We start from the raw sequence: 15,100 nt of genomic DNA, 5'->3' as shown, positions 1-15,100 counted from the left end.
CGCCTTATTCAGGTGCCGTCCAGGTGGATCTTTAAGTGCGCAAAACTCCGTTATTGTGTTGATTTCTGGGAGCACAGTGAGGTCCGATGACTACTGGCCACTGGATGTCGAAGGAAACTACTGCATTTTCTTGGCCCGAAAGCTCTGGCAAACGACTGCTGCAGAGCCTCTCCGTGGCCTTTCCTAATGGAGGCGCATAACAGACGATTCCTCAACTGCGTCTAGTACACTGTAACTGCGGCCTACAAAATATGGCGGACATGCCCAGTGTTGCCGGATCACAAAGCATTATGAATATCCCCTGTTCTTGCCCAATACACCGTAGTGGGCATGAGCCACATGTCGGGTAAAAAACAGAGTAACAGGTAAACAGGTAAAAAACAAATTAAGGTACCTATATAGATGTTCTGTGGCGTTACATCGTTGAGATGTGTAATAAAACCGAAACGCCACGGTATAGGAGAAAACCATATTTTTTTCTGCTTCTTAGAGGCGAATATGAACGGACCTGCGCCATTCCAGCTGATATGAGAAAAGAAGGAAGACGAATACACTTTCGTACGAGCCACGTGCAAGACGTGTCCGTTGAAAGCCATGGAGCAATAGCCGCTCTATGAATGTCCGTGGCGTTGTGAATAGACCAGCGGCTGGCTCAGCGGTTCCCGCGACTCAAGACAGGGAGACGCTGCTCTTCACGGGCGCCTGCTGCAATCCGCCTGACGAGAACATCAGAAGATTCGTGCCGCGCTGATGCTCTCTTGCCGCTCGAAGACACCGTTCCTGCCCAGCGAAAGATGACGGTAGGTTGACGGATCTGTCGAAATTCTTGATCGCTCGATGGGAAGAGCGCGGCGTGAAAAGAGAAAGTGAACGAGTCTAGCTCAGATTAGAAATGGGAATTCAAGCCTCTGCTTCTCGAGAAACGGCATAGAAGGGAGCGTCCACTTGTAGCCCGTCAACCAGATGATCAGAGCTCACAACGACGACAACGAAAGGAACCAGCATGTCCTCCCCGCTAACGCAGCTACGCAAGGGCCAATGGTTGCCACCGCGAGACCCGCGGACACTGGACTGGAAGCTTGCCGGCAATGTGCCGTTCATCACGACGGTAATTCTTTTTTACATCTACGTCGTCAAGTTCGTCGGGCCACGCTTCATGAAGGGGAGAGAGCCTTTCAAATGCTTGCGGCCTCTAATTATGGTACACAACGCGGCCATGATCGTAGTGAACGTGTACTTCTTGTTCGCCATCGGATCCCGTACTCACTTCGGCGGCGGTGCCAGCTTCTTCTGTCAGGGGCTGGACCTCAGCGGTTCCGCGAACAGCATCGAGGTAGCGGATATTCTCTGGTGGTACCTGATGGTGCGCATCGTGGACTTTTTGGACACGGTGTTCTTCGTACTCCGCAAGAAGGACTCGCACGTGTCTGTGCTGCACGTGGGGCACCACGTCATGGTCGTATTCACCGGCTGGTTCGGCATCACCTACGGCCCTGACGGCCAGGCCGTGCTCATGGTTCACGTGAACACATTTGTGCACGTCGTGATGTACACCTACTACTTCCTGACGCTGCTGGGCCCACGCTTCCAGCGCTACCTCTGGTGGAAGCGCTACTTGACTCAGCTGCAGATCGCCCAGTTCATATTCATGCTGGTGCATGCGCCAATACCTTTGTTCGTCGACTGCGGCTATCCTCTGGCACACGTGCTTGTCATCATGAGTCAAGTGGCCTTCTACTTTGTCATGTTTGTGCGCTTTTACATGCAGGCCTACCGGAAACGTGCGAAGGCTGCCTGAGTGACTTCCTCCAGTTCTTTCGTGCACGCTGTGACCGGTACCTCCACTACAGCTACCTCCGTTCTCCTTTCATTCCTTGAGTTTATTTTTGTGTGTCCCGGTACCTTTCGACATCGCTGTGTGCGTGTTGGTCTTTGTGAGCTCGGACATGGACCTGTGGGACATTGCAACAGACCCGACTGAAAGTGCCGCGAAATAAGTCTTGCATGAGAACGTACTGAGTGACAGTGCATGTTTGACGTAGGAATTGTTAGCTGCTCCAAATCTAAGTAACGACGGCTGACTTGAATACCCCGCCCATGCTTCAAGGTCGAAGATTTCAAATTGGACTATTCCGTTGCTCGTCACATGTAATCGTTACGACTACCTGCATTGGAACCAGTGGTGTAGACAGTTTTTAATGATGTGGGCTCACGAATGACTATTCTCACTTGGTCGGTGTGCTAACGCGATAGAACAAGTGTGTGCAAACAGTCTGACATTGGAGCTTCAGATGATGGGCAAGTATACGGTACCGGTGGGATTCAGTAAGCTGTCTGCAGAAGTGAGCCCCTTAGCATAGCAGTGCCAACAGCTCTCTAGAACACGAAACTTAGCAAACGACAAAACACCATTAACAACAGAAGATGCTGCAGCAAGGAAACATATTGGGTAGCGCGGTTGTTTACTGTGTCTCTGTGATTTGCAGTTCTTTTTTTTTGTTGCCTTGCCATTTTGCGTTTTACAGTGTAAGGCTCTGTTTTTGAACATTGTGTCTCGATCAGTAAGACGACCTCGAAGGTTGATTTTGTGGTGCTGTGGTAGGATTTAAGTGTCGATTTTTGCATGTAAAACTTGAGAACAATAAAGCGGGCTGCTCTACTTTGTTCGTTACACATCTTTTGCTCGTGAAGTGATTCGTTAACCTTAGCTTTTTTCTGCCTTGAACAAAGAATAAACAACCTAGAAACCATATTTCATTATCTGCACTCACTTTCATTGACAGATAGGTCGCACACATTGTTGTAGGGGAAGTCATGTGAGAACAGTTACAGTTCGTGAAATCGAGTTGTTTCAGTGATTGATTGCAACCAGCGTTGCGGAATGGGCGCCTCCATTCCATTCCATTTCCATTCCGGGGAATTAGAACTTACCACAATTCCATTGCCTTCAATTCCTCGGAATGAAAAAAACAGCCCATTTTCACTCCGGGAATGGCCGGGCAGTTCAATTCCATTCCTGTAATTCCTCACTGTAGGAAAGGCACCTTCATAGTTTTATCGAGTTAAGAATGAACATAAAGCTGATGTCATCAGATGCATTAAGAACTGGAAAATTACGCAAAACACGTCACCAAGGTCAAGTGATAGTAGCTTGGTGACATATCTCCTGCAGTACACCACCCTACTAATTCCCATAGGGGTAGTTCTTCCGCTACCATAGCATTTGCTTGGTCAGCAAGTTTGAACGAATGGCGATATTGGCATTGTTTAAGCTTAAATGTGTGAATACTAAAATGATGACATAGCGTATTTTTATGCAGACAAAAGTAGTGTTCAAGAAGACTAAGCAGTTTTGCCATCCGTCTGGAGCGCCTAGACAGGGTGAGGGGAGTATGAGGTGAGACGGCGGGCAAGTTGGTATACGAAAGCTTGCAGTGAACACAAGCATTGCGCCAGCGTCAATATGCATCGCAACTTAGATAAGCGCTTTTTCGAATATGCGCCCGAGTCGCCAACGGCGACAGAAGCAAAAACAATGAAGTGAAGGGGTGGGGAGTCAGCAGGCACTCGAGGCGCCGCCGAGTGAGTGAGTGAAACAACTTTATTGGGTACACAAGAGAAAAAAAAATCACAAGGCGTAGGGTGGGGGGATTTACCGCCGCCGTAGTTCCGCACGACGGATACCAACGGCACAGAGCCGCAGTTACGCGAAGAATAGAGACAAACTTCGGAGCAACACAGTCTATATAAGGACAGAATTGTGCTAGGCGCGTTGCTTATAAATGTACGAAGACAGAAATTAGGTTCCTCGATGTCAAGTTATTCTTGAATGATGGCCGTTCTTGCTGGATATATCAACCACGTGGGAATAAGCCAATTCTGCCGTTTCATTCTGCGCACTCTAAACTAGTTAAGCGAGGCATTATAAAATCCTGCTTTACCAATGCTTTGCGCAAGTCTTGTGAACACAAGATGTTAGAAAGTTTTCAGGAGCAATCTGTAAGGCTGACCATAGGCTCATGTCACTCATAACCATAGACGAAAACGTGCTTCATTTTATGAAAAAGACCTAATTCCATTCCCATTCCATTCCGTGCAAAAGGCGCTTAATTACATTCACATTCCATTCCTACAAGCGTTGTCCCCATTCCATTCCGGGGTCGCGAAAATGTGGAATGATTCAGGAATCATTCCGATTCCGGAGTGGCAACTCCGCAACACTGATTGCAACGTTCGAGCAAGACGGGACTAACTGAATATTATTATTAGAGAAAAGCTATCGTTCTGTAGCGGATATGAAATATCCGCGTAGAATATCCTTTGGGAGTTGTATATTTGATGCGTAAGCGTATAGCTTTATTGTACGTTGCTACTTTCTCTAGAGCGCTGTTTTCGAGCGGCCCCGCCACGGTGGTCCAGTGGTTATGGCGCTGGACTGCTGATCCGAAGGTCGCGGTATCGAATCCCGGCCGCGGTGGCTGCATTTTCGATGGAGGCCCGTGTACTTAGATGCACGTTAAAGAACCACAGGGGGTCGAAATTTCCGGAGCCCTCCACTACGGCGTCTCTTGTAATCATATCGTGGTTTTGGGACGTTAAACCCCAGATAATATTATTTTTTTTTTCAGGCGGCATCGGCATGGCGTATTTTATCCCCTTTCCGGCGCTTGTCAGCGTCCGAAACAGCCTCATAAAAGGCGCATCCCGCAACCACCGAAACGCGAGTTTGACAATAAATTTCCGCAAAGTCTAAATTTTTCTGATGTGTACAGTCCTCCACGTCGGCTTTACATGTTGTCTTGGAGAGGGCTTCTATTCTGCTAACGCAAAATTCAACGAAGCCTTGTGTTACGAGAGGTACCAGGGTTTCACGGGTAGCATGTGAGGGCCAAACGACTGGGCTGGGAAGGTCCAGGCAGTGACAGTGCAAAAGGTAGCCAAAGAAACGAAGAAAAAAGATGGTTGATCCCTCCGTCATAGGAATCGGAATAACACGAAAGGAAAGCGTGCTCTTACAGAAGTAGCTGAATGTTTACTGTACATTGATAAAAGAGAGTTTGTACAATGTATATTGTTGTCTGGCAGCTATAGCACCGTTCAACGTGGATGCACCCACTTTGATGATTGGTGGTACATCTCCATCCCAACGACTAACGTCCATGTTAAATGATTAAACAAACCCTTGTGGTAGCTGTAGTAGTCAACGGTGAAACCGTAATCAGAGAACGAGGTGTGATAGCCAGAAGAGCGTCGCATATTGGACGCCGAACTTGGTCGCCTTCCCGCGGCATGTTAAAATATGATTGAACACCACGGCCAGACTACAGGGAAACGCAAAGCGCGTCGTGCCGCCCAAGTAGCCAGGCCGCGATTTTTCTCGGGGCGAGCGCGTGAGCGGGGAACGCGGTGTTACAGCCAGGTGAGGCAGGCGTGCGTCGCAGAGCTATTTTTGGTTTGGATTAGCTTGATGCTATGAGTGAGGCCGACGCTTTTACGACACATGGGCTAAGGTCGTCACCTCGCGGTGTGTTAAGGTATTGACTAAATTGAAGTTCTATTGAAAACGCGCCGAATGGGACGGACGCGTAACGCGTTGCAGGTGCTAGTCGCGGAGGCCACAGTAATAACGAATTACTTTACTTTACCGCTCCCAGAGGGCAACACCACCACGCCGACTGGGAGAGTGGTAGATATAAAAGGCGCGTTTGTAAAGCCTTTAGATAAAGTATGTGATCGTGGCGCAGTTTTTTTTTTATCATGGTATTTAATAGAATGCGTATGAAAATAGTACACAGTATCACAACAGTCTATAACACAGAGTTACACTACTACAGTCACTTAGCGACAATGAAAGTACAAGCACTGCCACAAAAACTGGAAGACTAACTTATAGTCCTTCATTCCAGGGAGAGTTCTTCATCAGGTGCTGCACAGAAAAGGTGGCGAGGCTAAGCACCTCGCCAAGATTGTGTACCATTCCGGTGTGAAATCAAGTTCGTCGTAAACTTCTTTTAAATTAATAACCATTCGGGTGAAATGCATACGTGATGAGGTGATCGGCTTTGCGTTACGGTCCTGCATTCGCGTCTTCCACAGACTGTGCATACCAATAACAAAGAACATATCGTACGGCACTTCATCAAGAGGTGTTGGCATCAAATAACGAATAGTGTACGAATTAATTTCAAATTCTTTCTGCAGAGTTCGCTGAAGGACATCCCAGAAAAGAATCGCATCTTTGCAGCTCACGAAGCAATGCTCTATTGTTTCAGGTATATCACAGAGACGGCAGTTGACCGACGATACAAAAATGCCTTTTGTTTGTAACCATGTTTTTACGGAGAGTGTTTCAGAATGGAGTTTATAGAAGAATGTTTTTGAATTGGGAGATATAAAAAAAAATCGTGGCGCAGTGGATAGCGTGCCCGGCATCTGTTATGGACCGAGCGGTCGTGGGTTCGTTGACCGCACTTTTTTTCTTTGCCATCTGATCGTGTAAATTTTTTCGACGTCATTTCCGTGACGGCAATACGTCACTGAAGTCTTGGTGGACCCCGGTATAAAACCCTTTCGTGTTAAAAAAAAAAACGTTTATTTCATAACGGGGACAAAACACGAAAAAAACACGTGGACGAAGAAGCTCTCGTCGCTAGATGCGCCGGTCCTTTATAACCACTGAGATGCTAGGAGGAGAAGGGTGCAGCTCTGTGGTTTGGGATTTCTCTATGGTTCGAACGCGTCCGGTGTCTCTGAGCGGGACGCCAGCAAAGGAGAGGGTCGCGCGTTTTGCACATTAATGCAGCTTGGTTGTGAGGCACATTCCCAGGGAGTCGTGCTCGGAGTCCAGCCTGCGGGAGCCTTTACGGTGGTGGGTCGCAGCGCGTTCATAACACTTCATAGAAAGTGTTCTCCTTTTACATTTGTTTGGCTACGTGGGTACAACACATTCCTGCAAGTGTGGGTGCGTAGCCCATTCATTCTGCTCCTGGACGCAGGATGGCTAGCTCGTCAAGAGCTGTAAAAGAGCCCAATGATGGCCGTGGTTTCTCGTCAACATCGCTGCCCAAGGACAATACAGTTTAATTCGGCTACGTTTGCTATCGGGCGAAGGTCTCGAACGTAACAGTAGTCCTTCGCTGCACCATCACAAAGAGTCCGCCGCTCAAGGAATATGTCACTCAACAGGTGAGTTGCATAGAAACATACCAGATGTCGCATGTCTGGCTTTCTCATTGTGAAGACAGATGAGGCCAGGAAGATGTTTCTGGACGCTGGCGTGCTATCTGTGAAAGACCGGCCTTGCCTGTTCGTCGACACAGGAGAGGGCTAGGCGGCGCTAGCCCTCCCCACGGAGAAAAGTTAGGGGGGCAGAGCCCCCCACTTTCGACAGTGATAATTGTCGGCTGCACACTGGGAACCCACCAACTGAGGCGTAGCTATCCTTCAACACAAACATCACGTCATTATATAATGAAATTTGTCCTACGATAATGCTGCGAAAATTGTCTTCCGTGTGTCACGACGGCGCACTGTAGGATCTCTGTGGTGCGGGCTGCCTATGCGGCGCTTTGGCGCCTTGCGGTCAAACATTGCAGAGGAGGCTACCGCTGAGCAGGGACGCTATAAAGTTAGAGTACTCTGTCATGCTTTAATTTTGTCCTGCCTGGCCTGAAATTTGCATCATCGGTGACGCAAATACGAGCGGTAACCAGCACCGATTTATGGACCGATAAAAGCTCTTCCTGTTGGAGGAAATTATTTTTCTTTTTTAACACGAAAGTGTTTTATGCCGGGGTACAGCAAGACTTTAGTGACGTATTTCCGTCACGGATATGACGTCGAAAAATTTTACAGGATCAGATGGCAAAGAAAAAAATGTTTCGTCAACGGGCATCGAACCCACGACCGCTCGGCCCGCAGCAACAGATGCCGGGCACGCTATCCACTGCGCCACGATCTTTTTTTTTTTTTTTTTTTTTTTTTTTTTTGCTTTATTGCCTGCTTCCAGACATAAACCACATCACAAACACATATAATAAATAACATCAAATGTTGTCCGTCCTACTGGACAGACATCAATTTTAAAATTCCTTGAGCACTGTTCAAGGGTTCCACTCTCGATAACCACTCTGGTACAATCTCCTGCGTTTTCTGCAATTCAACAAATTTCGACATACACTCACGAAAGTACATTCTTGCGGGCCTTGCATCTGGATCGCGGTGAAATCCTGCCATACGCGCCCGCCATAGACAGTGGAGGCCGGTTAACATTATTAAGTCTAACGGCAATCCATTCTCATTATCTATTGGGAGAAACCTGATACCGTATTGATCTAACGGGAATTCCTTCTTGATTGTCCTCTGTAGTACATCCCAAAAGTACACGCCCTCCCAGCAATGTAAGAAAACATGGTCAATAGTTTCTGGCTTATTACAGATAAGGCAGTCTGAGCCCCAAGGTAAGAAAAAACCTCGCTCCTCAAGGAATACCTTGACATGCAATGTGCCTGTGTGAAGCTTAAAGAAGAAGGACTTCGTGGAAGGCGCCACTTGCATTCTTTTAACCCTTTTTAGCACGTCCTGCCCTTGGCCTCGACTGTGCATGGCTCTGTACAGAGGGACGGGTAAAATTGCATCACACACATCTTTGTACAGCTTTTTACGTGACACTGAGAACAGATACTCATTAGAAAATCTAACAGACAAAAAGCGAATACTTAGAATCACCTCCTTGAGATACCCGCAGACTGCTCCATTCATGTGATCTGTACCGACTACATATTCAGGTAGAGCCTGATGAGCCTCAATTGGCACACCGTGCGCAGGAAAGGGTCACTCACATTACGGAAAAAGAAGAACCTGTTTATGATTTGCCGAATGAAAAGATGTGGCAGTCCCAGACCTCCTTTCTTTACTCGTCTAAACAGATTGGTTCGACTGCATCGTTCCCAACTAGAGGCCCACACGAAAATTGCGAAGACACGATGAAATTTCTGTATATTTGCCCGTGAACAATGCAATACCTGCATCACGTACCACAGTTTCGACGCGAAGAATAAATTGCAAACCGTAGCTCTTGAGAACATTGATAGGTGATTACCCTTCGACCTATTCGCTTTCAACTGAATCACTCTTGCCTGTTCTTGCCAATAGTTATCATTGTCTTTGTAGTATTCGAGCGGTACACCTAGATATTTGGCAGGTGTCGTCCCCCACTTAACATTGGCGAAAAATTCTGGTCTAGATGACCAAAATCCGTGCCAAAAACCCAAGCACTTTCCCCAATTTACCAGACTACCAGTTGCATTGCCGAAATTCTTTACTACAGTGATAACCTGTGCAACACTTTCTTTGTCGGTGCAACAAACTGCGACATCGTCCGCGTATGCCAGAATTTTGACTTCTGATGCCTGCAACCTAAAGCCGTGAATGCTGCTGTTTTCACTTATTGCCAAGCACAGGGATTCTATGTAGATGCTGAACAGTAGAGGGCTAAGCGGACAGCCCTGACGGACGGATCGCTTTATATTAATGGGGGGACCCAATGACTTGTTAACCACTAAACGTGTCGTGCAGTTGCGGTATGCCAAAGCTACCCCATCTCTGAGTATGGAACCGACATTTACGTGGTCTAGTATGGCAAGTAACAGAACATGAGAAACGCAGTCAAACGCCTTTTCGAGATCGAGTTGCAGAATCGCTACACCGCCTTGACTGGCGTCGCAACACTCAAGCACACATCGCAATTTGTGTATATTAGTCACAATGGAACGTCCCTTGATGCCACATGTTTGGTGAGGCCCAACTAATTGTTTGATGACACCCTGGAGTCGCCGCGCTAGTACTTTCATCAAAATTTTGTAATCGCAGTTAGTTAATGATATGGGCCTATATGATGAAACTAGTTTTAACTTCTCTGTCTCTTCGGTCTTTGGTATCAAAATAGTATGTGCCTCACTAAAGGACCGAGGCAGACCGTTCAGTTTGTATGACTCGTTGAAGACATCTGTTAACAGTCCGGATAATTCACATTTAAATGCCTTGTAAAACACAGCACTGAGGCCGTCAGGCCCTGGCGATTTACCAGGATTGAGCTTATCTATGGCCTTTTCTACTTCTATTGCGATATAGGTAGTTCTAATGCTGCTTTGGTGTCTTCGGACAACTGCGGCATTCTACTAAGGAACGCCTCTTAAATACCTCCACGTCAACGGGTCTAGTCGCGAAAAGTGCCTCGTAGTGTTTAGAAAAAGCCTGTCCGATGCTGTCATTGTCTGCCATCTCTACGCCATCCACTTTAATAACTTCTATATGGTTCCGCCTCGCGTGACTTTTTTCGAGTCCAAGTGCACGTTTCGTTGGATTCTCATCTAAGGTAATTTCCATTGCTCTCGCTCGTACTAGTGCGCCTCGGTATCGTTCTTCATCATAAATCTCAAGTTTTTGCTTGATATTACGCAAATCCTCGACATATACCCCAGGTTTCTCACATTCCAGTGCTGTCAGCTTCTCTAGCATCAATTTTAGCTCTTTCTCCTTCTTTTCGATTCAAAGGAAATGATACTAGATCTCTCAATTGCTTTCATTTTGATCCGTTGCTTTAAAAGTTCCCACTCATTTCCTATGTTTTTCCAATGAGCTGCCCTAACTTCCGTAATTTCATTCATCACAGCTACATTGAAGGCCTCGTCAAGTAAGAGATTAGAATTCATTTTCCACTGTTCCCACGTAAAGCTATTGCTTTCTTTCTTTGAACCTATCTGGCACTTTACGAGGCAATGATCTGAAAAGGCAACCGGCACAACGCAATAGCTTCTACATTGTGCTATTATGTCTACTGATATGTAAAGTCGGTCTAAACGGGCGTTGCTTGCACCCTGGAAGTGGGTGTACTTAACTGTGCGGGAACTTTCCAGACACTCTGCAATATCCACCAACTCATAATCCACAAGCACTTGCGTCAAGACATCACTGCTTTTGTCTTTAAACTTGCGCCTTTTATATCTACCACTCTCCCGATCGGCGGGGTGGTGGTGCGCTCTGGGAGCGGTAAAGTAAAGTAATTCGTCATTACTGTGGCCTCCGCAATTAACACCTGCGACACGTTACACGTCCGTCCCATTGGGCGCGTTTTCAATAGAAGTTCAATTTTGTCAATGCCTTAACACACCGCGGGGTGGCGGTCTTAGCGCAAGTGTCGTAAAAGCGTCTCTGCGACGCGCGCCTGCCTAACCTGGCTGTTACACCGCGTTCCCCGCTAACACGCTCGCCCCGAGAAAAATCGCGGCCGGGGGGCGGCACGGCGCGCTTTGCGTTTCCCTTTAGTCGCGCTAGAGTACTAGTCCGGCCGTGGTGTTCAAGTACATTTTAACATGCCGCGGGATGGCGACCAAGTTCTGCGTCCAATATGCGACGCTCTTCTGGCTATCACACCTCGTTCTCTGGTTACGCTTTCACCGTTAACTACTACAGCTACCACAAGGTTCTGTGTAATCATTTAACATGGACGTTAGTCGTCGGGATGGAGATGTACCACCAATCATCAAAGTGGGTGCATCCACGTTAAACGGTGCTATAGCTGCCAGACATCAATATACATTGTGCAAACTCTCTTATATCAATGTACAGTAAACATTCAGTTACTTCTGTAAGGGCACGCTTTACTTTCGTGTTATTCCGATTCCTATGACGGAGGGATCAACCATCTTTTTGAAAATGCATAGCATCGCGCTGCTTCATATCCAAGCTGCTGTGAGTTGAGGAGCGTGCAGTAGTTTTGAGAGTCTTAGTTGGGCCGAGCCAGGAGAGCTAGCCTGCGTCGCCCTTATCATATGGTAGCTTGCTGCGATCGCAGCTGCTTGTGTCAAGGTGATAAATAAGGCAGTGGACTCGAGCACGTTGAGAAGCCCAGCTTTCAAGCTTTCAAGGTTGCCTGTCAACTTGATTAACCGGACGAGTAATCGACTCGACTGAACTTGATCTCCTTCGTCAGAAAGACTTCCTTTTAAATGGCTCTTACAGTAAGAAATTGACACACGGCTTATTCTGAAGACTTCTTCGAAGCACATTGCTTTGTCAGCCACATGATTTGCATACAAAGTCAAAATTTCAGGTGTTAGAGGCATAGCTGATTCTTCATACTCATCGTATTTGCAACGCCGGAACTGAGGCTGTGAAGTTTGCAGATGGTCAGTAAAGTTGACAGTTGGGCGAGTAGGTGATAGTTCACGTTAACTTGTGAAGCAGCGCACGGAGGCAAGGATTAAATGTGACGTTCCCCGGGGAAGCACTTTATGATCTTTTCTGTTTGTAATTTTCACTGCCGAGATAGCAAGCATTGATAACAATGCTAAATTTATGATCCACGCAGACGATACCAGCTTATCTTTTGTGGGGAATTCAAATGCAAACTTAGAAAGAAGAACTAATGAGGCCCGGATTGGTACAATTTGTGTTAATCGAAACCACTTCAAATTACAGCATTGAAACTAAGGCGGTATTAATTGTTTCGTCTCGAATTTACTTGTACAATGTAAAATACAACTCGGACGGCAAAGAAGTACGCATGGACAGCGCAAGACTCTCAAATGAAGGTTTGTTGCATACGACATAAATGCTAATGTGTAGACGTTCGCGTTTATGCACTCTACCAGATCCCTCTGCCGTGCGGATACTTACACCAGACAAATGTGAAAGTGCGCGAATGTGAGATTATGAGAGCACCAGAGAAAATATTCAAATAATGATCGATTATCAAAACCTGGTAGCACATTGCACGAAGCATCAGTACAAGCGGCTGTTTTATGATAACAGTGATAGAGAGACACAGATAAATGAACAAAAAAAGTCGCCATAGGACCTAGCACATTAGCATAAACAGTACGAAGTGCCCCAGCCAACCGTCTATTTCCTTAAGCAGTAAGGAGATTCAATACCTCAAAATCACGCACAAGCCGTAAACAGATTGGGGTACCTTTCGTGTTTTGTCTTTTTACTTGTTAATCAATGTCCCTTGCGCGTGCGTGTACGCGTTGGCGTTTATATCCTATGCAGTAAGCTCACTTGCGGGTCAGCACTGTGCGTATATGAGCTCCTTTGCCGTCCGAATAGTATTTTGCGCTGTACAAGTCAATTCAAGATAGATCAAGACGAACTAGCCCGGCTGTCAATTCAGGTATTGTTTCGATCACGAAGAAACATTGCTGAGATACGCAAACTTAAATACCTGTAAGTAAGAAAACGCTGTTATTGGTGAGCAGCTTTTAGACATTAATGAAATTTCATCGAATGATGCAAATCTATACTACTGGGAAGGCCACCATCGGCATGATTATAGTCACACATAAAATTGTGTGGTTAATGTATAAAAATGGTTGCTTGTGCTAACACACATATGTATGGTTGTCTCAATGTATGCTACGTAAAATTGTTTGTATTTTTTTCATTATGTTAATAAACACAGCTGTGCTGTTGCGTGGGGCTGCCCGGTCCATTCTGTTTGTGCAGCTTCCTTGATCTCAGACAACAGTTTTGAAAAGCAAATTAACTCTCTGTATATGAAAAATCACACCAGACTATGTGCAAACGAAGTTCTCTGTCACTATATATATATATATATATATATATATATATATATATATATATATATATATATATATATATATATATATATATATATATATATATATATATATATATATATATATATATATATATATATATATATATATATATATATATATATATATATATATGTGCTGGGCAGTATCGAAGATACATGTATCTTAGATACTATCTTAGATACTCCTTGAGTATCTTGTATCCGTATCGCGATACCTCTCGCAAGACGAGTATCTGTATCTGTATTTCCGATACATTCAATAATGTATCGTGTATCTTAAGATACAAGATACTGCTATAGAAACAACACCGAGCGAAACAATTAACGGTGGCTGAAATACGCTTCTCAAGCTGATACTGCTGCTACTGAGCCACTTGAATAAAACTAACGACAGTGTCATTTTTTATTATATCTGCCAGAGTTCTCCAGCGAGGGCAGGCGATGAGGTCAGCGCGTCCCTTATTGGTGGAGCACAATCACGTGGTGGAGCTCGCGCGATCTCGACAAAAAAAGGCCGCGAACGTCTACGAGCAGTCGAACTTCGCTTTCTCGCTATTTTTTCTTTCTTTTTAGGGGCGAAGCTCCTAAAGCTGTGGGTCTGTACATGCATGTCTTTCGTGGTACGTGACCGCCTAGTTCTATGAAGTGCACTTGCGAGGAACCCACTACGCTGTAACATCATAATTTTAGGGGCGAAGTGCACTTGCGAGGAACCCACTACGCTATAAATCATCATAATTCTAAGTGCACTTGCGAGGAACCCACTACGCTATACTTCCTAAAGCCGTGGGTCTGTACATGCATGTCTTTCGTGGTACGTGACCGCCCAGTTCTATGAAGTGCACTTGCGAGTCTTACAAGTTGCGAGTTCTATGAAGTGAACTGCGAGTCTTAAGTCTTTCTTAATGATGTAATGGGTGAACTTACACGGGAGAGTTAAGGTTTTACCGATCATCTCCCCTCTCGAGCTTCGCCCCACTCATCATCATTCATTCCGTGAATATGGCGTGATTTTTTTCTTGTGTCGGTGCCATGACACTACCTCGTAAACCCTGTGCTGTTTTACGTACTCCAACGCGTACGGCACCTTTCGTGAAAATTGTGATGCTCCTATAGTGTCGTTATCGAAGTTACCCTTGCGTGGTGCTTCGTTACGAAGTCTGAAGAATGCAATAGTGCGGTTTCTTTTCGTCTCGCGGCTTTCACACGACAGCGATTTAAAAGATCTCGTGGATGTAAGTTTGACTTACATACGATGAGATTGACTTATAGGGAAATGATATTCTAAAAACTGTCGCTTCACCGGCGCTGATGCTAGATTCTGTAGAACAAGCACTCACGTAACATAAAATATCTTGGCGTACTGTATCTTTGTTCTTCCTGCTCAATTATTCAAGCGGTTATTTTGATTATAATTTGATTGCCAGCATGAGTGCTATTTTTTCTGTCCTCCGTTCGCATCGTAACTAAAGAAAACCC

The 15,100-nt window shown here is 45.8% G+C and overlaps 1 protein-coding gene across 1 annotated transcript; it reads left to right on the top strand.

The window, feature by feature from the left end:
- Positions 1-549: 549 nt before the first annotated feature.
- Positions 550-1,990, top strand: LOC119381210 (elongation of very long chain fatty acids protein AAEL008004). The gene has a single exon (XM_037649158.2). The coding sequence runs from the start codon at positions 1,004-1,006 to the stop codon at positions 1,796-1,798; it is 795 nt and encodes a 264-aa protein (XP_037505086.1). The 5' UTR covers positions 550-1,003; the 3' UTR covers positions 1,799-1,990.
- The last annotated feature ends 13,110 nt before the right edge of the window (positions 1,991-15,100 follow it).

This window comes from Rhipicephalus sanguineus, chromosome 2, assembly GCF_013339695.2.
Source record: "Rhipicephalus sanguineus isolate Rsan-2018 chromosome 2, BIME_Rsan_1.4, whole genome shotgun sequence".
NCBI lineage: Eukaryota > Metazoa > Arthropoda > Arachnida > Ixodida > Ixodidae > Rhipicephalus > Rhipicephalus sanguineus.
The sequence above is the reverse complement of the archived record's forward strand: the minus strand, read 5'-3'. Positions and strand labels throughout refer to the sequence as shown.

Coding starts and splice junctions, on each gene's coding strand:
- LOC119381210 (XM_037649158.2), top strand. CDS start 1,004: ATGTCCTCCCCGCTAACGCAGCTACGCAAGGGCCAATGGTTGCCACCG.